This window comes from Pagrus major, chromosome 16 (assembly GCF_040436345.1).
Source record: "Pagrus major chromosome 16, Pma_NU_1.0".
In the NCBI taxonomy this organism is placed as follows: Eukaryota; Metazoa; Chordata; class Actinopteri; order Spariformes; family Sparidae; genus Pagrus; species Pagrus major.
The window spans coordinates 15,115,947-15,131,405 of NC_133230.1; the positions used below are offsets into that span (position 1 = coordinate 15,115,947).

Genomic DNA, 15,459 nt, shown 5'->3' on the forward strand with positions numbered 1-15,459 from the left:
AAGATATGAAACTGTTCCCATTTCTAATTTCTTCATGTTTGTACACATATCTACATATATTACATTTGTGAGTATGATGACTGATGAATTCATTTCAAATATGTTACTGTCCACAAGAGTAAAGCACAAGCAAAACCTTGCAATTGAATGTTTGATCCTCATAATTGCCTTATAGGGACCGGCACTTATTGTCTAAGTGATTTTTCGCCAACTACTTCTTCATTATTATTCAGCGTTATTATATCACACATTCATGTGGGAGTAAGCTTTAACTTGAACTTTTGCAGTGTTTAAAAATGTTTTAGGACCTCTCAAATGATTTGCTGCTTGACCTTTCTGGCAGGTGAAACACAATAAACTAAAAATTCCACTTCAACAGGGAAGCTGCACTATAGTATCAGCACTCACTATTGTGTAGCAAGAAAGACATGAAAAGTGAGATTTCTAGGTAGGGTATATCTTTAGGTGCCTCTCTGCTGTAAGTGTGGGCTGCCTGGTTTTTTTGTTTTAAATCCCACAGCGGTGTGTATTGTTAGAGTGGCAGTTGTTGGACTCTCTGAGGCCTTTAGGCTCTCTGTTTTCCCCCTATTACTTGTGCCCGGTGGGGGGACAGACAGTTGTAGCGAGATGCGGTGCAGCGCAGCAGGGGTGGTCCCCAGATACCACAGATTCATACTTTCCACCTGACGCACAGGATAGAGAGAACAGAGAGCTGGCAATTACCAGACTTCTCTCTGTATATACTGCAATCCTGGCCAGCTCTGCTCTGCTGTACTCCACTCTGAAGGCTGTCTCAGGGCCAAGCTGGAGGTAATGAAAGCAACACACTCCTAATGGACTATTGATGTGTGTGTGTTTTTGCGAGCGCGTGTGTGTGTGAGGATGCATGAGAGGAAGACAGAGAAACAGAGAGAGACTCTCAAAGAACAAAGGAAGGAAAAGGAGGCTGTAAGAAATCATTCTGTTGGCGTGTCGGTGTCTTTTCCTTTTCCGCGTTGTCTATGCTTTTGCAATGGTAAAAGTGTGCATCCATGTCTGTAGGCTGCCGTAAATCATCAATATAAACTGAGCAAAAGCAGCAGACATCAACCACAAGCGTGATCCCACAGCGATGATGTGCTGTACTGCCCGCCAAGGAAACAGAGACAGAGACAGAGAGACGGTGTGTCTGAGACATGAGGTCACTCAGAACCGCCAGGTGTGTTTCCATCGTCCTTCAGCTCAAACACCGGCAGCCAGCTCTCATATAAATACACTCATATACAAAGAAAAAAACACAAATAGCCCCAGGTGACAAAAAACATTGGCAACTCAGACGCCACAGTAAGTTTCACCTAATGGAACATGTCCCACTCCCACTGATCGTCCATTGGCAGAGCTTGTAGGTGTGCACACATTTTTTTTTGTGTCTCTGTGTGTGTCCCCTTCCCTGCTGGCAAGGCAGGCAGTCGGATGAATGAATGGGCGTCAACTCCTGGAGGTCCGGTGGCGCTACAGAAATAACTCTGCTGACCACAGTGACCTCTGCTTGTTCCCACACAGCCTGCGTCCTGTTCTAATGGAGGCCCGTGCTCTATTTTGGGGGCAGCGGCTAGATTTATCTCACTGCCCTCTGTGTCCTGGGACAGTGACAGTGACGTGGCCCGGTGTAACTGATGCCTGCTTTTTTTTTTCTAACTTGCCTCCCTGACGCAAGCACACAGAGGATACAATCAGTCTTGAGGTCAGTCCTGGTCAGACGGATGACCCGGTGATACCTCACTGTTTCGGTTCACTTTCCTAAAACATGCTTAAAAGATGCTAGAGTGAAAAAAATAGAAGGCTGTAATTTATCAAAGTCATGCGTTGTGATACTCTAACCTAATGAAATGTGCGGAAGATATAAAGGAGACGACCAGTGAACCACAGAAATCAACCCTGCTGCATCGCTCGCATACCACAGAGACCTCAGAGCATGATTATCCTCCTCAGCAAACTTAATCTTCATTCTGGAGGACGGGCAGGCCCGGCCAAAAGGCTATGAGCTCAGTGACCTACTGTATCTGCTGAGAGGCTGAATATTATTCTTTAAAAAAAAAAATCTATTGCCTCAGGTCCTGCATTAGATTAAGTTGACTGATAGCTAAGACCTGGAAACTAGGGATCCGTGAAGATAACTCATGCATCTCAAGACTTTATTCCTAACAGTGGTGGAGAGCCCAGTTAGATCTCGGGAGAAGTATAAAAAGTCAAACCTAGAGGTTTTTGCTTATGACTGCAAAGTCAGCAGTGTCATTCCTGAGCTTGCCAAAATACGATTCATGGGAAAAATGAATAAGAACCGCTCCAAAATACTTTAACAACTACTGTGCAAGACATTTAACAGACAATTGGTCACCAATCGTGTTTCAAAAACAAAGAATGATATGACTTTGCTCAGTAATATATAAAAATTTACTGCATTACCTACTGTTTGTGATGCATTTCTTGGAGGTTCTCTGAATTTTATTGACCGACAAAATACTATTGGACATTTTCATTGTGTTTGCTGTATTTGAAACAGTTATCCTACCAGGCCTCACAGAGTATGATAATTTAAATCTACCCCAACAGACTTAACAAGATTAAGAGTCCACAGTCACACTGGTGGGTCTGCCAGGCTGTACTGTACTGAAACAACAGCACACAGCGGCATCATCCCTTTACATGGGACCCCTTTGTTGGGTCAGTGGGGGTGCCAAAGCGGAGAAGTTCTAACTTTCAAGGGTTGTTAAATTCAGCACTGTTTTAAGACTCATTGATCAATTACTCAAACTGACCTTGTGTGTCATTGTCTCACCGGCACCTGAAACAACACACCCCGACTGACAAATCTTTATAGATTGTTTTAAAGCGGGGCTTTTCTTGATCTGAACGTCTACCTCGGCATAGTGGTGCTTTGAGCTAAATGCAAGCATCAGGATGCTAACATGACACAATGACAATGCTAATATGCTGATGTTTAGCAGGTACTGTGTTTACCATTACCGGAAGTCATTTAATAAAAAACAATGCTGAGCGTCTCTGCCTTGTTTTGGTGTTGATTATCTCTGTAGATATATCTTTGCTTCTCTCCTCTGCTGTCTGATCTGGAGTTTGACACATTCAGGGGGACTTCATGATGCATTCAGGTGCCCGTCTTAAACTCAGAAATCTATACTCAGATGGCCACGAAGGTTGTTTAAAATGGGAAAGTTTCAAATGTATTCTTATTTTCCTTTGTTGAAATTCATAGGCCTGCATCTGTTATAACTCATTTAATCTTTCACTACAGCACTTTTAATAATGAATTGCTGAAATATTGACAATATCTTATTCATTTCTACATAAACAAAATTCTATTTAAAAATCGGATCAAATTGTTATCAGCTAACTCAACCATATTGTTATGCAACAGGTCCCCAAACAGCTTATAATTTGAAAGTTGTTTTACTGCAGCACTTTCTAATAGGCTAATTACTTTACTAATTACTTTGAGTATTAAGTTTGGAAACCAACGCTCTTGTTAATCTCAGTTGGTGCCGGAGAAAAAGTTACAAATTAATAATGCTAAATGTCTGTAAGAAATTACGTGACAAATAGTTGTCAAGACTTTACAATGACATCCACACATGTCAGCCTCATGGAGACACTAGAGAAAAAGTGAAGGGATCAATAAAATCATTAGGATTAATCATCTGGGGACCATGAATGTCTGTACAAAATATCCAATGTAGCTATGAAGCTAGTGTGGCTTAAACCAGCTCGTTTTGCAATGATGCAAAATGTAGAAGATGTATTTTTAATAACTGCGTGTAGTAGAAAATTCAGGGATGTTTGACATTCAAGAGTTTTTTCTTTGCAGCGATAACAATTAAATTTCTAACACAACCTTGTTGCTTGTTGCATGGATCAATAATTTATAACTGAAAAAACCTGAAAAACATAACTGTCATAACTGTCAGCTGTCCGCAGCACAAAAGCAAGGCGAACACATCAATGCACGGGCTGAACACATGTCAAACAAAGGAAGGGAAAAATGTTCTTCATAAATAAAAAGCAGCCTCAGGTGCTTGTTTTGCTCGTGCTAATATTGTGTGCACTCAGCTATATCCAGGAACATAGAAGAGCATTAGGGAGGGATGAGCAAGAATGTGTGTGATGCATAGAATAGCGAGCAGAGAGGTGGGGAGGACGAGCAGAGAAAAGCGAGGGATGAAAGACAGCAGAGGCAGGGATGATAAGAGAGGGAGGGACGAGCGAGAGAGAGTATAAAAGCAAGGACAACAAAATGTGCAAGTGGAGATGTGACGGGCAGAAAAAGATAGAAGGGGATCAACATGGTGGACAGCTGGGCTGAGGTCACAGGGGTCAAGCTCAGGCAGCAGTCGCACAGCCAATGTCATCCTTTCATCTCGTCTGGTGCAGATGCAGCGACCTAAACTTTACCCAAATTTAACCTTCCAAAAGCACGGGTTGATCCAACTTTCACTCCTCTCTCTTCTGCTTCCCTACGCCACCCATCACTTTCTTCCCCTCTATGCCCTCCTCCATCTGTTCTCTTTTATCCCCCTCTCTTATTCCTGCCACATTTCCTCAGCTCCTAATCTATTTCTTTCCATCGCACTCCTCCTGCTATATTTCTCTCTATTACTCTCGCTCCTCGTGTATCTTTTTCCTCCTAGTAACTCTCCTTCATTTTAGTCTCTCTCTACATTAGATTCGGATGAGTGGAGAGCAAAGTCAATCGTTCCTGCCTAAACCCCTCCAGGAGCCCGAGCTCCTCTCCTCTGCCTAAACAAACTTTGAAGCCAATCAAAGGGCTTATATTATTTTTTTGTGGAAGGCGACTGCAGCAGGTGAATACTTTATATTACAGTGACAGATCCACTCAGAGCTGCTTCTCTTTCCTCTCTCCTCCTCCTCCTCTCTGTGCTAACCGCTGGCTTCGCTCATGATTGATACAGTTCAGTGGCAAAACAAACAAAGCGTGACAAATCCAGATTATTGTCTGTGGGCGAGATAAGGTTATAATGAGAAAGTGCATCGGGGGAAATTGATCCTTTTTCAGGAAGCTGTCTGATTTACTGGGGATGCCAATAATAACTTCCTGTGTGTCCCGTCTCTAATGGGAGGAGGGTGAAGGCAGTGGTGGGGGGGTGGAAGGTTCATGCAGAGAGGACAGATTTCATTACGATGCAATATCCTGAGAAGTGCATTTGAAAGAGAGTTTTGGTGGCTAATTATTATCCGTGGCTGTGTTTATTGAAAAGCTGTCTGATTGTCATCGTGTTCCACAAACAGAGACAGAAATATGGCGAGTTTACATGGGGTGACAGCAGCAGTAAATGAATTATCAATACATAATGGATCTGACCTTTTGTTTCTGTCAAAAAAAAAAGAGGAAGGAAAACATGACATATAAACAATTCACAGATCGGCACCCACGCACAACACGCTGATGCATCATGGGAAAAAAACGTGCCTCGGCATGCTCGAAAAGGCAGCCATGTCTGAGACACGCTGACAGCCAAGCCACCAACCTACTTGGCTGCACGTTAAATCTACTCGCCATAGGGGAGAGAAATGGGCCCGCTGACAGGCCGGTTATTAGCCAGGGGAATGTGGGAGGGATTGCAGAAATTAACATGGATTACTCAAGTATGACTGACAGTTTCAGAAGGGCTTTTTGTGACTTACCAAGTGATTTGGGACTCGCCTTAATTCAGCGAGGGACGCTTTAATACCGTGGGCTGTCTCTGCTATCTTGGCACCGTTGCCTTGGTGAGGATGCCAACAGGGAGGGAATCTTTTTCTGCAACAGCACCCCCAGCAACAGCTCCCCTAGCCTCAGTGGCACAGGCCTTGTGTTCTTGCAAATAATGACTGCATGTGTCGGCGGGCCAGCACACGGGGTTCAGGTCTGCCTTTTGGTCTATGCCGTGTTTTGTTTAAAGGGGTCTTGCCAAACGGTGGCGCCTGCAAACTCAGTCTGGCAGAAGCCTGACAGCTCTGGTGGTTACAAAGCCTGGGTGTCATCTGGCTCATTGACAGTAAGTCAGAAAACAGGGAATTCGATTGGGACCGCAATCACACCCATATTCACATTCAAGATTTTATTGTGAGCCTAAATAAACTTTTTTATGTGTATACACTAGAATAGAGTACTTTTGAACTGAAAGACAATCACTGTGGTTTGAGAAGAAATTGGGAAAACAGATAAGGCTGGAGAGAGAAATGCCAGAGTGTAGTAAAAAAACAGAGGCAGGAAAGCTTGTACATATTGCATGTTTCCGTTTGGTTCCATCTCCCAGGGCCACTGTGACTGCTTCCTGATGTGGTTTCCATTATTTATCCAGCATCTATTGGACAATATTGGAGCCGACTCTCAGCACTGCTGCCATATTGGCAGCCATACAATGGAGCGAGCAACAACAACGGAAGTGAAAAAGGAAGAAGCTGTAGTGTTGCTGCACATTCAGTCTGGACTGAATCTCTGTTTGCACAGTTAGACATGAGGACGCTGGATTCATCAAAGTCTGGTGCTGTGATTTGGCAGCGGTCGACAATACCTGTATGTAGCCCGTCTGTGAACACACCTTCTTGTTTGTTTAGCTGCTGTTGCATTGTTGACAATGAAATTAAGTTAAATCACACAAAGAGCAGCAATTCGCCAGAGCAGCGCGGCACATTCTATGTATCAAATGTTATCAATTTCCTCTCTGCCATGGAAGACACACAATATGGCGTGTACATGAGATTACTCACCTGCCAAAACCAAACAATAGCTAATGTATCTCCGGTTCAAATTACATTTACCATAGGGTGTCATCTCTAAGCTGTTTAATGCATTGTGGGACGAAGGGCTTTAATCAGCAGGGCTCAGTGGAGCCAGCGGATTAAATCACTTTTTATCTGCGCTTCCTTTGACTTTCCCAGAGCTCAGGGTTGCAGTGTAAATCATAATGCGTCCCTGTTGGGCTCACTTCAGTATGGTTTATTGCTGTAGTAACATTTCATAAATTCCATTTATTTTGTGTATTGAGTAAATCCACATCAACTGAAAAACAAGGATAACTCTTTATTCTTACCTCCAACTCCAAAGTTTATCATTTTTCAGGACGAGTTTATTGAGTCTGCATCTATCTCTGTGTCTGTGTGTGGCCTACGTACCTTTACACACACGTATAGTACGCATGTGTATGGGCACTGTTGCATGCAAATATATCCATCTGTGAAAGCACATACACCCGTGCATATTATGGCATAGATGCATTTTATTTAGAGCATGCAAATGACTTTGGACCTGTGTGCGGCTATATGCACGCTCACAGCCGACATCAGCGACGGGGAGAGCGGCTGCCGCATTGCACAGAATAGCTAAACAGCTGTAGTGCTCCATCAGGGCTATCGATCATGTCCCTCTCTCTGAATCACAATCAGACGTGGGCAGAGCAGAGCGGCTGGAGCAGGCCTCTGTGACTCGCTTGTTGGACGAAAGCTACGCACGTCTCATATCAACCAGGCCACACCATACAAACCTGACCTGGTTGGCCGATTAGATGCATTTTTATATGCGGGCGTCGTAGCGCTTGTTTCTGTAGAACTTTGAAATTCAAGTTCCTGGTAAGCACTGCCTTTGGTTTCTGATGAAAAAACATGTTTGATACACTTGTTACTTAGATACATTTATTAAGAGTGTCTGGCCATTGATATAACAACTCACATATTGTATACGCTGCCTCTAAGTAGCAGTAACATGACTCAAAAATGCATTAAACCATGCATCGTATCTAAATAACAGAAAGAGCTGCGAGATAATTAGTCTGCTTCCTTAATAGTTAAAATAGGGAAGCTGTTCAAGTATCATTAGCTGCCATCTGCTATCATCTAAATCAACCCAACATCTCATGTAATCACAAGGAAGTTAGATGTTATTACATTAAAATTCAAACAGGAAGTGTATGGTGGCTGTCTACGGCGCCATTAACCGCCATCTGTTAGCATCTCCACAATCTTGTGTTATGTATGTTCCCCCCCTCTGTGTCATTATGGCGTTATCTGCAACTCAACTTTAACTTCCTGCCATCATGGTGACTTCCTTTCTGTTTATTTTCCTGTGGTCAGTTGAATTTAACAGATGACCTGGCACCTGACATCCACATATTTACTTCCTGGTATGGGACAGTGAGGTTACAACTCAATATCCTTTTGTATTGCCACTGGACACACCTGAGTAAAGGAGGGCAACTATAACATCATACACACACACACACACACACACACACACACACACACACTAATGCACACACATGTCTTGACACAGTGTGATTGAGTGGCTAAGCTGGAAATGCAGGGGCTTGTCAGATATGGGCTTGAGAGGATTGGTGAGCAAGCTTGGCACGTTGAGAAGACTGTGTACATGTGTATGCGCATGCATGCATGTTAAGAGTGTTGTGGTGCAAGTGTAGGCGTGTGTGTGCTACCACAGCCTCTCGGTGTGTGTCTGAGAAAGGTGTTTCAAATGCTAAATGGTGGCAAAAAAGGATTTCATTAGCATTATATGGATGTTGACATTCCACTCAGGTCAAAGTTAGTGGTGCATGACTATATTTGTGCTTATGTGGTTTCTGTGTGTGTGTGTGTGTGTGTGTGTGTGCAGTATTTATAGTTGTCACACAAGCATACCCGTGCACGTGCACACAATCACGCACAAACACACACGCTCCTGTGTGTGGCAAGGGCCCCCCGGGGGGTGCCGCTGAGCTGTCAAAGCAGGATGGATGAAGAAGCTGCCCTGCATAGCAAGGGGCTCTGGGGAAATACCACCAACATGACACACACACACACACACACACACACACACACACACACACACACACACACACACACACACACACACACACACACACCGACACAGACTCTGTCTGCACACACATACAGTATGTGTTCCCACTTTTAAATGCATAAATTTGAATATGCACGCATAAATCAGAATGCAAAAACAAATAAAATTTGGTGAAAACACATAACTTCCACACTAGTATACACACACACACACGCACGCACACACACACACACACACGCAGCAACCAGTACACACAAACACATACACAACATTTTGTAAGAAACAGAAACAGCCTTAGGGTCCTCCGCAGAGGAACATCTGAGTTTGATAACAGAGGAATGTCCAGAGATCTCCATTTAGCACACAGCAGAGTCAACATGGACAGTATCAGAAAGTGGAAAAAAAATGACACTTCCTCAACCCTGACCATTTTATAAAATCTGAACGATGGGAAATGTATCAAAGGAATGACACAGTGAGTCTTTTATCCATCAGTGTTCATGGATAGAACAACTAAGGTAAAGCAGCAACACATGAAGACTTAAAAAATAATAACTCTTTTATCTCTTCTCAATTTAGGTGTTACTTTTTTAAGTTTTGGGCATTGTTTCCATCAGTGACATTGTAGTCTAAAAACAAGGTATTACGTCAGTAGGGCTGAGCAATATTACCTCAAAATTATATCGTAATACATGCAGTGCTGTAAAAAGTATGTACTTTAGTGTCAAAAGTAATTTTATGGCAATAAATAAAGGATCAAAACTACAACTACAAGTAAATTATACATATAATTACATGTATGTATTAAGCATTTTCAAATTTTCTGAATCAATGTTTTTGCAGTATGCAATCTAAAGTATTTAGTAACTAAAGTGTAAGAGTAAAAAGTACAATATGTCCCTCCAAATCAAGAGGAGTAGAAGTATAAAGTAGCAGAAAATGGAAATACTTAAGTAAAGTACATGTACCTCAAAATTGTACTTAGGTACAGTACTTGAGTAAATTTACTTTGTTAGATAGCATCACTAGATACATGATACATATCTCAATATTTTAAAATCTCCTTAAAAGCACTTCAAAAATGCTAGGACAGGATAACAAATATCACAAAATGTTGACCAAATACCTCGATACCGATACTACAGTAATTTTTAAGTGATGATTATTGCTACTTTTACAAAATAACACAATGAGATTTTTGATAAATAGTCAGGAATTTGGCTTTTTGAAAAAATGTCAGTAGGTGTCCAAAACAGTCATTCCTATGGTGAGTACGATGTCTCCATTTTTGATAGAAATGGCAGCAGAAATTACAAAAATAAAACCCATGTTGTAATAAACCGAGGAATTGATTATCGCGTGTTTCCCTCACTTTACAAATGGCAACAGCACAAGGAACAATAATAGTTTTTGCAGCAGCCAGTTGTGTGTGCACACAGGCATACATCAACAGAAAGGGGAGCATTCATGGACGCCTCAGGAGGGACCACGGCAGCACCAGACCAGAGCAGACCTTGTAAACTTAACCATTCTTAATTCCACAGAAGGATTTCCTCGATCAGGGCAGTAAATCTCCATGCTTGGCACAAGCCTGAACAATCCATTAACAATAATAAAGCCAGAGCGGCCGGGAGATAGACCCTTAAAGGGGAAGGTCAGCCTGATATTACAGCTTTAAAGGTTTCCTATTACGGCTCAACTTCAATATAACCACTCACCTTGCCTTTAATGGCCGCTGGCTATGCAGTGGCTGAGCATATATGGAGATTCTAAATCCAGTCTCTCTGAGATATTACTGGATAGTGGAGAGCGATTTATGGGTCCGTTTCTGTGCCGCCAGTTGGTTGGAGGTGTGAGTATTGTTAATAAAATTGCCACAGGGGTGAAGGAGACCTCCTCGGCATCACCCTGTCTGGCCCCCATGTCCCGCTGGGACGCACGGGAGGCTTCGAGCGCCGCAGCACCTGGCTCCAAAAGTGCTTAGGCAGCATGTTTTTGCTCCATCCTGGCCTTTCCCTCTGACTCTTTCTTTCATATCTTTACTCTCGCTTTCCTTTTTGCAACCACCTCTTGTCACCCATACTCCCTTGGAGGGTTGTTCTGTTTCCAAAATTTCCAATGCTTTGTCTCCTTTTGTTTTAAACTTTTGGGACACTGATGTCACTCCGGTCACCGAATAAAAGACAAACTCCTGTGCAGGCACACAGTGTGGTACAATCTTGTCTCTACATCTGTCTCGGTTTTGTGACATTCTTTCTTTCAACCTCTTTTCTCCTGCCTGTTTTCTCCTTGGCCACCTTGTTCCGCTGTCTAGGGTGACTGCAGAAAAAAAAGAAGATAGCAAGGAGAGAGGACACGGCAACAGAGAGCAGGAGCAGGAGAGGAAAGAGGGGAGAGTGCAAGCTCTTAAGTAGATTGCAAAGAACAGCACAGAGGCATGAGTGTGAATATTAAGAGGGTTTTCTCCGGCCCGAGAAGTTCCAGCCTGCAACAGCAGCACCACCAGGGAGGGAGAGAGACGGTGACAGAAAAGGGAGAGGGAGATGGGGAGAGGAAGAGACCTATAGAACCGTCAGGTATTCAGCTGTAGCCACGACAGCTAGCTTCAGGTGTCAGACACAACGGTGTACACAATCTATCAAGCTGTCCGGCAGATCTTAGATGAGAAATCTCCATAATTGAATTAGAATGGAAGTTTCTTATTTCAAAGTTGATGATTTTCCAGGAAAGAAAGGAAAAGTGGGTGACGCGAGAGTAATGTAAAGCAGAGGAGGAGAAGACTCACCTGGAATGCCTGGCGGGGTTTTCAGGTATTTTCCATTAAAATGCTGTATCACTACTTCACACTTCTCTGTGGACTCCATCCTGCAACAACAAGAGAAACACACAGGATTTAATTGAAAAATATTCACTATCCATTTGTAGCAAAGGCTTCAGTCATTAGAAATAAAAGTACTTAACCTCTACACTAAATTATTACACAAGCAGAGAGTGTTAAGTATACTGAATTGAGCGATGGTACAAATGGATGTTTCTTTTTGGTACAGAACACTTTTTAAACCATCACAAATAGGTAAAAACACCTCTTTTTACCACTCATCCAGGCCAAGGTACCATCTGTTTTTGTTACCAGTTTTCATGATCTTTTTTTAAAAAAACTTAACACAGCTTATTTCCATTTTGCCCTTCACACATGGAGCACGGGGTTAAAAAAAAAAAAAAGCCACTTATGACAGATTTACACCAATGAGGAGTCAACCGCTAGACTGTGTCTGCTGGCTGGGAAGTATCACTCAATTCATTCGAAAAAGTCCAATGAAACTATCCGGAGTCTGTCTGTCTATCTGCTGCAGAATGTCATTGTCTGCATGAGTCAGAGGTTCATAATGAAATTCAGGGTTTGCAGGGAAAGACTTGTTATGCAGCCTTTCTCCCCGGCCTGATAGAAAAGGCAAAGTAGAGAAAGACAGAAAGAACAGGCGAAAGGGATCCAGGGATGTAGAGGAAGAGAGATAAGAAGGTATGAGAAGGTGAAACTGACAAGTTTATGGAGAGTAATGACTCCATTTGATTTCCACAGTGGGAGAGAGAAAGAGAGAGAGAGAATACAGGAAACTGACTGACTCCTCTTTTCCAGCCACTGGATCAAACATCTATGAGCTGAGCAGCTGACCAGCAGGAGGGCTCTGATCTCTCACATCATAAGCACACGGACACTAATGCCCATACACACTTCACTTCAAAACACCTACGGAAGTATATCAAACACTTTTTTACATAAGTAAATCAAACACATCTTTACATAAGTATATCAAACACATATAAAAATGCATGAAAGTGTGTGCGCCCAAATGTATCTTTTATCCTTGTGCCGTGCTGGGATTAAAAATGCAAACTATCTGCAAGCTTAAATCTTTGAAAAACTCAGAATCTTTAATACTACATGTCAGTCATACAAACACATATCTGCTCCATTGCTATACGAATAATTTCCTATCCCTGAATTTAAATCTCAACTGTGAGCCACCAAGAACAGGTGCCACCCGGCCTGAACCGCAAGGCTTAGCTTCTTCACTATCAGCTCTGTGAGGCTGTACTTTTGCACAGTAGTGATCTGACCTAAATGCTAACATGAGCATGTTATCTTGCTCACAATGTTAAGGCTATTATGCAGATGTTAACACGCTATGATGTTTAAAAAGCACAGTTTTTCAAAAAGACTTGGACAACTTTGACCTGACGTTGGTGCTACGTGAAAAGTCAGGGGGGACTTATTATACAGTAGTTCATCCTGAGGGGAACATGAATGTCTGCATAAACTTTTGTACCAATACATTTCATTGTATAAGTTCAAACTTCAGGGTAAAGTCACCATGGATATCTGTTCTGAATTCATGACACACATGTATACAATAGTTATCAAGACATTCACAAAGAATGCCCAAATCTCAACCTACCTGCTGGTAGGACCAAAGAAAAGAGTCAAGGGATCACCTCATAAGCTGAGAGGGTTTATATATAGTGTGGGGACCATGAATGTTCTGTCTGGACTAAAGTGGTGCAGCTGCGAACTCACTAACATTGCCGTCCCTAGAGCCGTGTTTAAAAACATCAATCACAGTGCGACCTATAAAGGACTTTTTTTTTTCTATGCTAATAGAACTTTCTATCTATCAACCACTAGAACCTTAACTTATAATAAAAATATATATAGCCTCATGCATGAATCTGCACCTAGTGCACATAGGTTACCATGCAGATTCTTTAATATATCCTCACAAAGGACTCTTATATTAAAAAGAGACAGTTTTTAAATGCAGGCTTGAGTGATCTCTATGCCTATGGTAATATCCTCCCGCAATGTGCAGAATCCATTGCTTTCCAGATTTTCATGCTTTATTCGCTCTCACCTCCAAGAATACTCATATCATCCTGTCAGCCTCTCACTTCTCTGTTCTCTGTCTCTCATCCTTCTCCTATCTCTACCTTCATCCTTCTTTTTTTTACCATAGCTTCTTTATCGCTCTCTCCGTCCCATCCATCTTACTCCCCGCCCGTCTGCACCTCTTCTTTTTGACGTCTCTCTCATTCCTCCCCGTCTTTCAACCTTGGTTATTTCCTCCATCTTTCAGTGTTACCCTCACTCTCTCCCGCCCCATCTCTCTCACTTTACGTGCCCTCCTTTCCTTCCCTCTCTGTCCATCCTTTTGTTTCCCTGTTACGCCCTATCCACATCAACATCTTTCTCCCTTTTCCTCTCCCTACTTCTCTTCTTAGAATATGTAATCTTTCACACTTCCTGGCATCATCCATCTCTCACTGACCCTGTATGTACCCTTTCCCCTATACCTTCCCTGCTTTGGGGAATTAACCAGCCAGTGGGAGTCAGCTGATCGCTAATTGCTGGCCTTTAACACATCACATGCACTCAGCAACTAGAAATTAGGTAAGTAATAACACTGTCAGCTGATTAAAATTATATGAAGTAATTATTTATATTTAGTGTTTAATCAAACAATTAGAAAAGAAGTAAGTAAGTAAGCCAGAAAGTATTTTCTGAAAGCTTTCAGTACTGACAGTATTTAATACTCAGTCGAAGGGCATATATCATGTAGAACATTTTTCTTCTTTATTTTTCATTCTATTCAAGTGGAAAGCTGTTTTATTCCATGTTTCGCACATCGTGACTTATTTGTATGTATCATTTATTTTACCCTGTGTATATGCTTTGGGATATTTTTTCTGATGGAAGCATCATGCAAATAATGCCTCATTGAATTAAAAATGAATATACAGTGTGTTTATGTTTACATGTTATCTGTACGCATGTATGCACTCGTTCTTAATACGCGTCTAATCCTTGTTCACACACACACACACACACACACACACACACACACACACACACACACACACACACACACACACACACACACACACACACACACACAACTGCACTAACATGCTACTCACCCTTCCATAATACTTTCCCTTTAGGAGGCAGCCCCATGACAAAGAAAGGATCTGCTCAAAACACAGCTAACCTCACATGCCCCTTAGTGCTTGTGACATAATGATTTATGTTGTTGTGAAGTACATAATCAAAACAAAATCAGTTTTGAGACTATTTTTCGAGATGTTTTTGCTGTCTATTTTAAAGGGAGGCTGAAAATCCGGTTGAATGCATCACACTTCTCCAGAGTTTCAAGTGATCCTCTGACTGGAAGTGTTGATGCTTAGCTTCCCCTCGCTGTTCTCTTGCGCTCTTTATCCATCCTCCTCACACCCCTCTGGCTATTCATTGTTTGCCTCCTCCTCGACGCTGGCTCTCCTCGGCTCTTTCCAGCAGGTAGGTAGACAGAAAACAGGTGGGTAGACGAGGAGTAAATAAGGCAGACAGGCTATTAGGCAGTCATAGGGAAAACAAACCGGTCAGCCGGACTGTCTGTTAGTCAGTCATGCTTTTGGGGTAGCCAGTCAGTCAGAGATGCAGGCAGGTAGGTATAGTGAGGCAGGCTGGCTTTTCTCTGTGTGCTGCTGGTTAATGGCATCAGGTGCTGCTGTCTGCAATGATTAGTGCTGGGGCTGGAGTAATGGGCTCTGATAACAGTAAT

General features: G+C 42.4%; 1 protein-coding gene across 3 annotated transcripts in view; it reads right to left on the reverse strand.

Moving 5' to 3' along the window:
* rbms3 (RNA binding motif, single stranded interacting protein) overlaps nucleotides 1-15,459 on the reverse strand; it is a 294,917-nt gene that overhangs the window by 60,944 nt on the left and 218,514 nt on the right. For all 3 annotated transcript variants that reach the window (XM_073483024.1, XM_073483022.1, XM_073483023.1), the window contains one exon: nucleotides 11,631-11,710. In XM_073483024.1, the coding sequence (XP_073339125.1) occupies nucleotides 11,631-11,710 (80 nt within the window). The remainder of the gene's footprint in view (nucleotides 1-11,630; nucleotides 11,711-15,459) is intronic.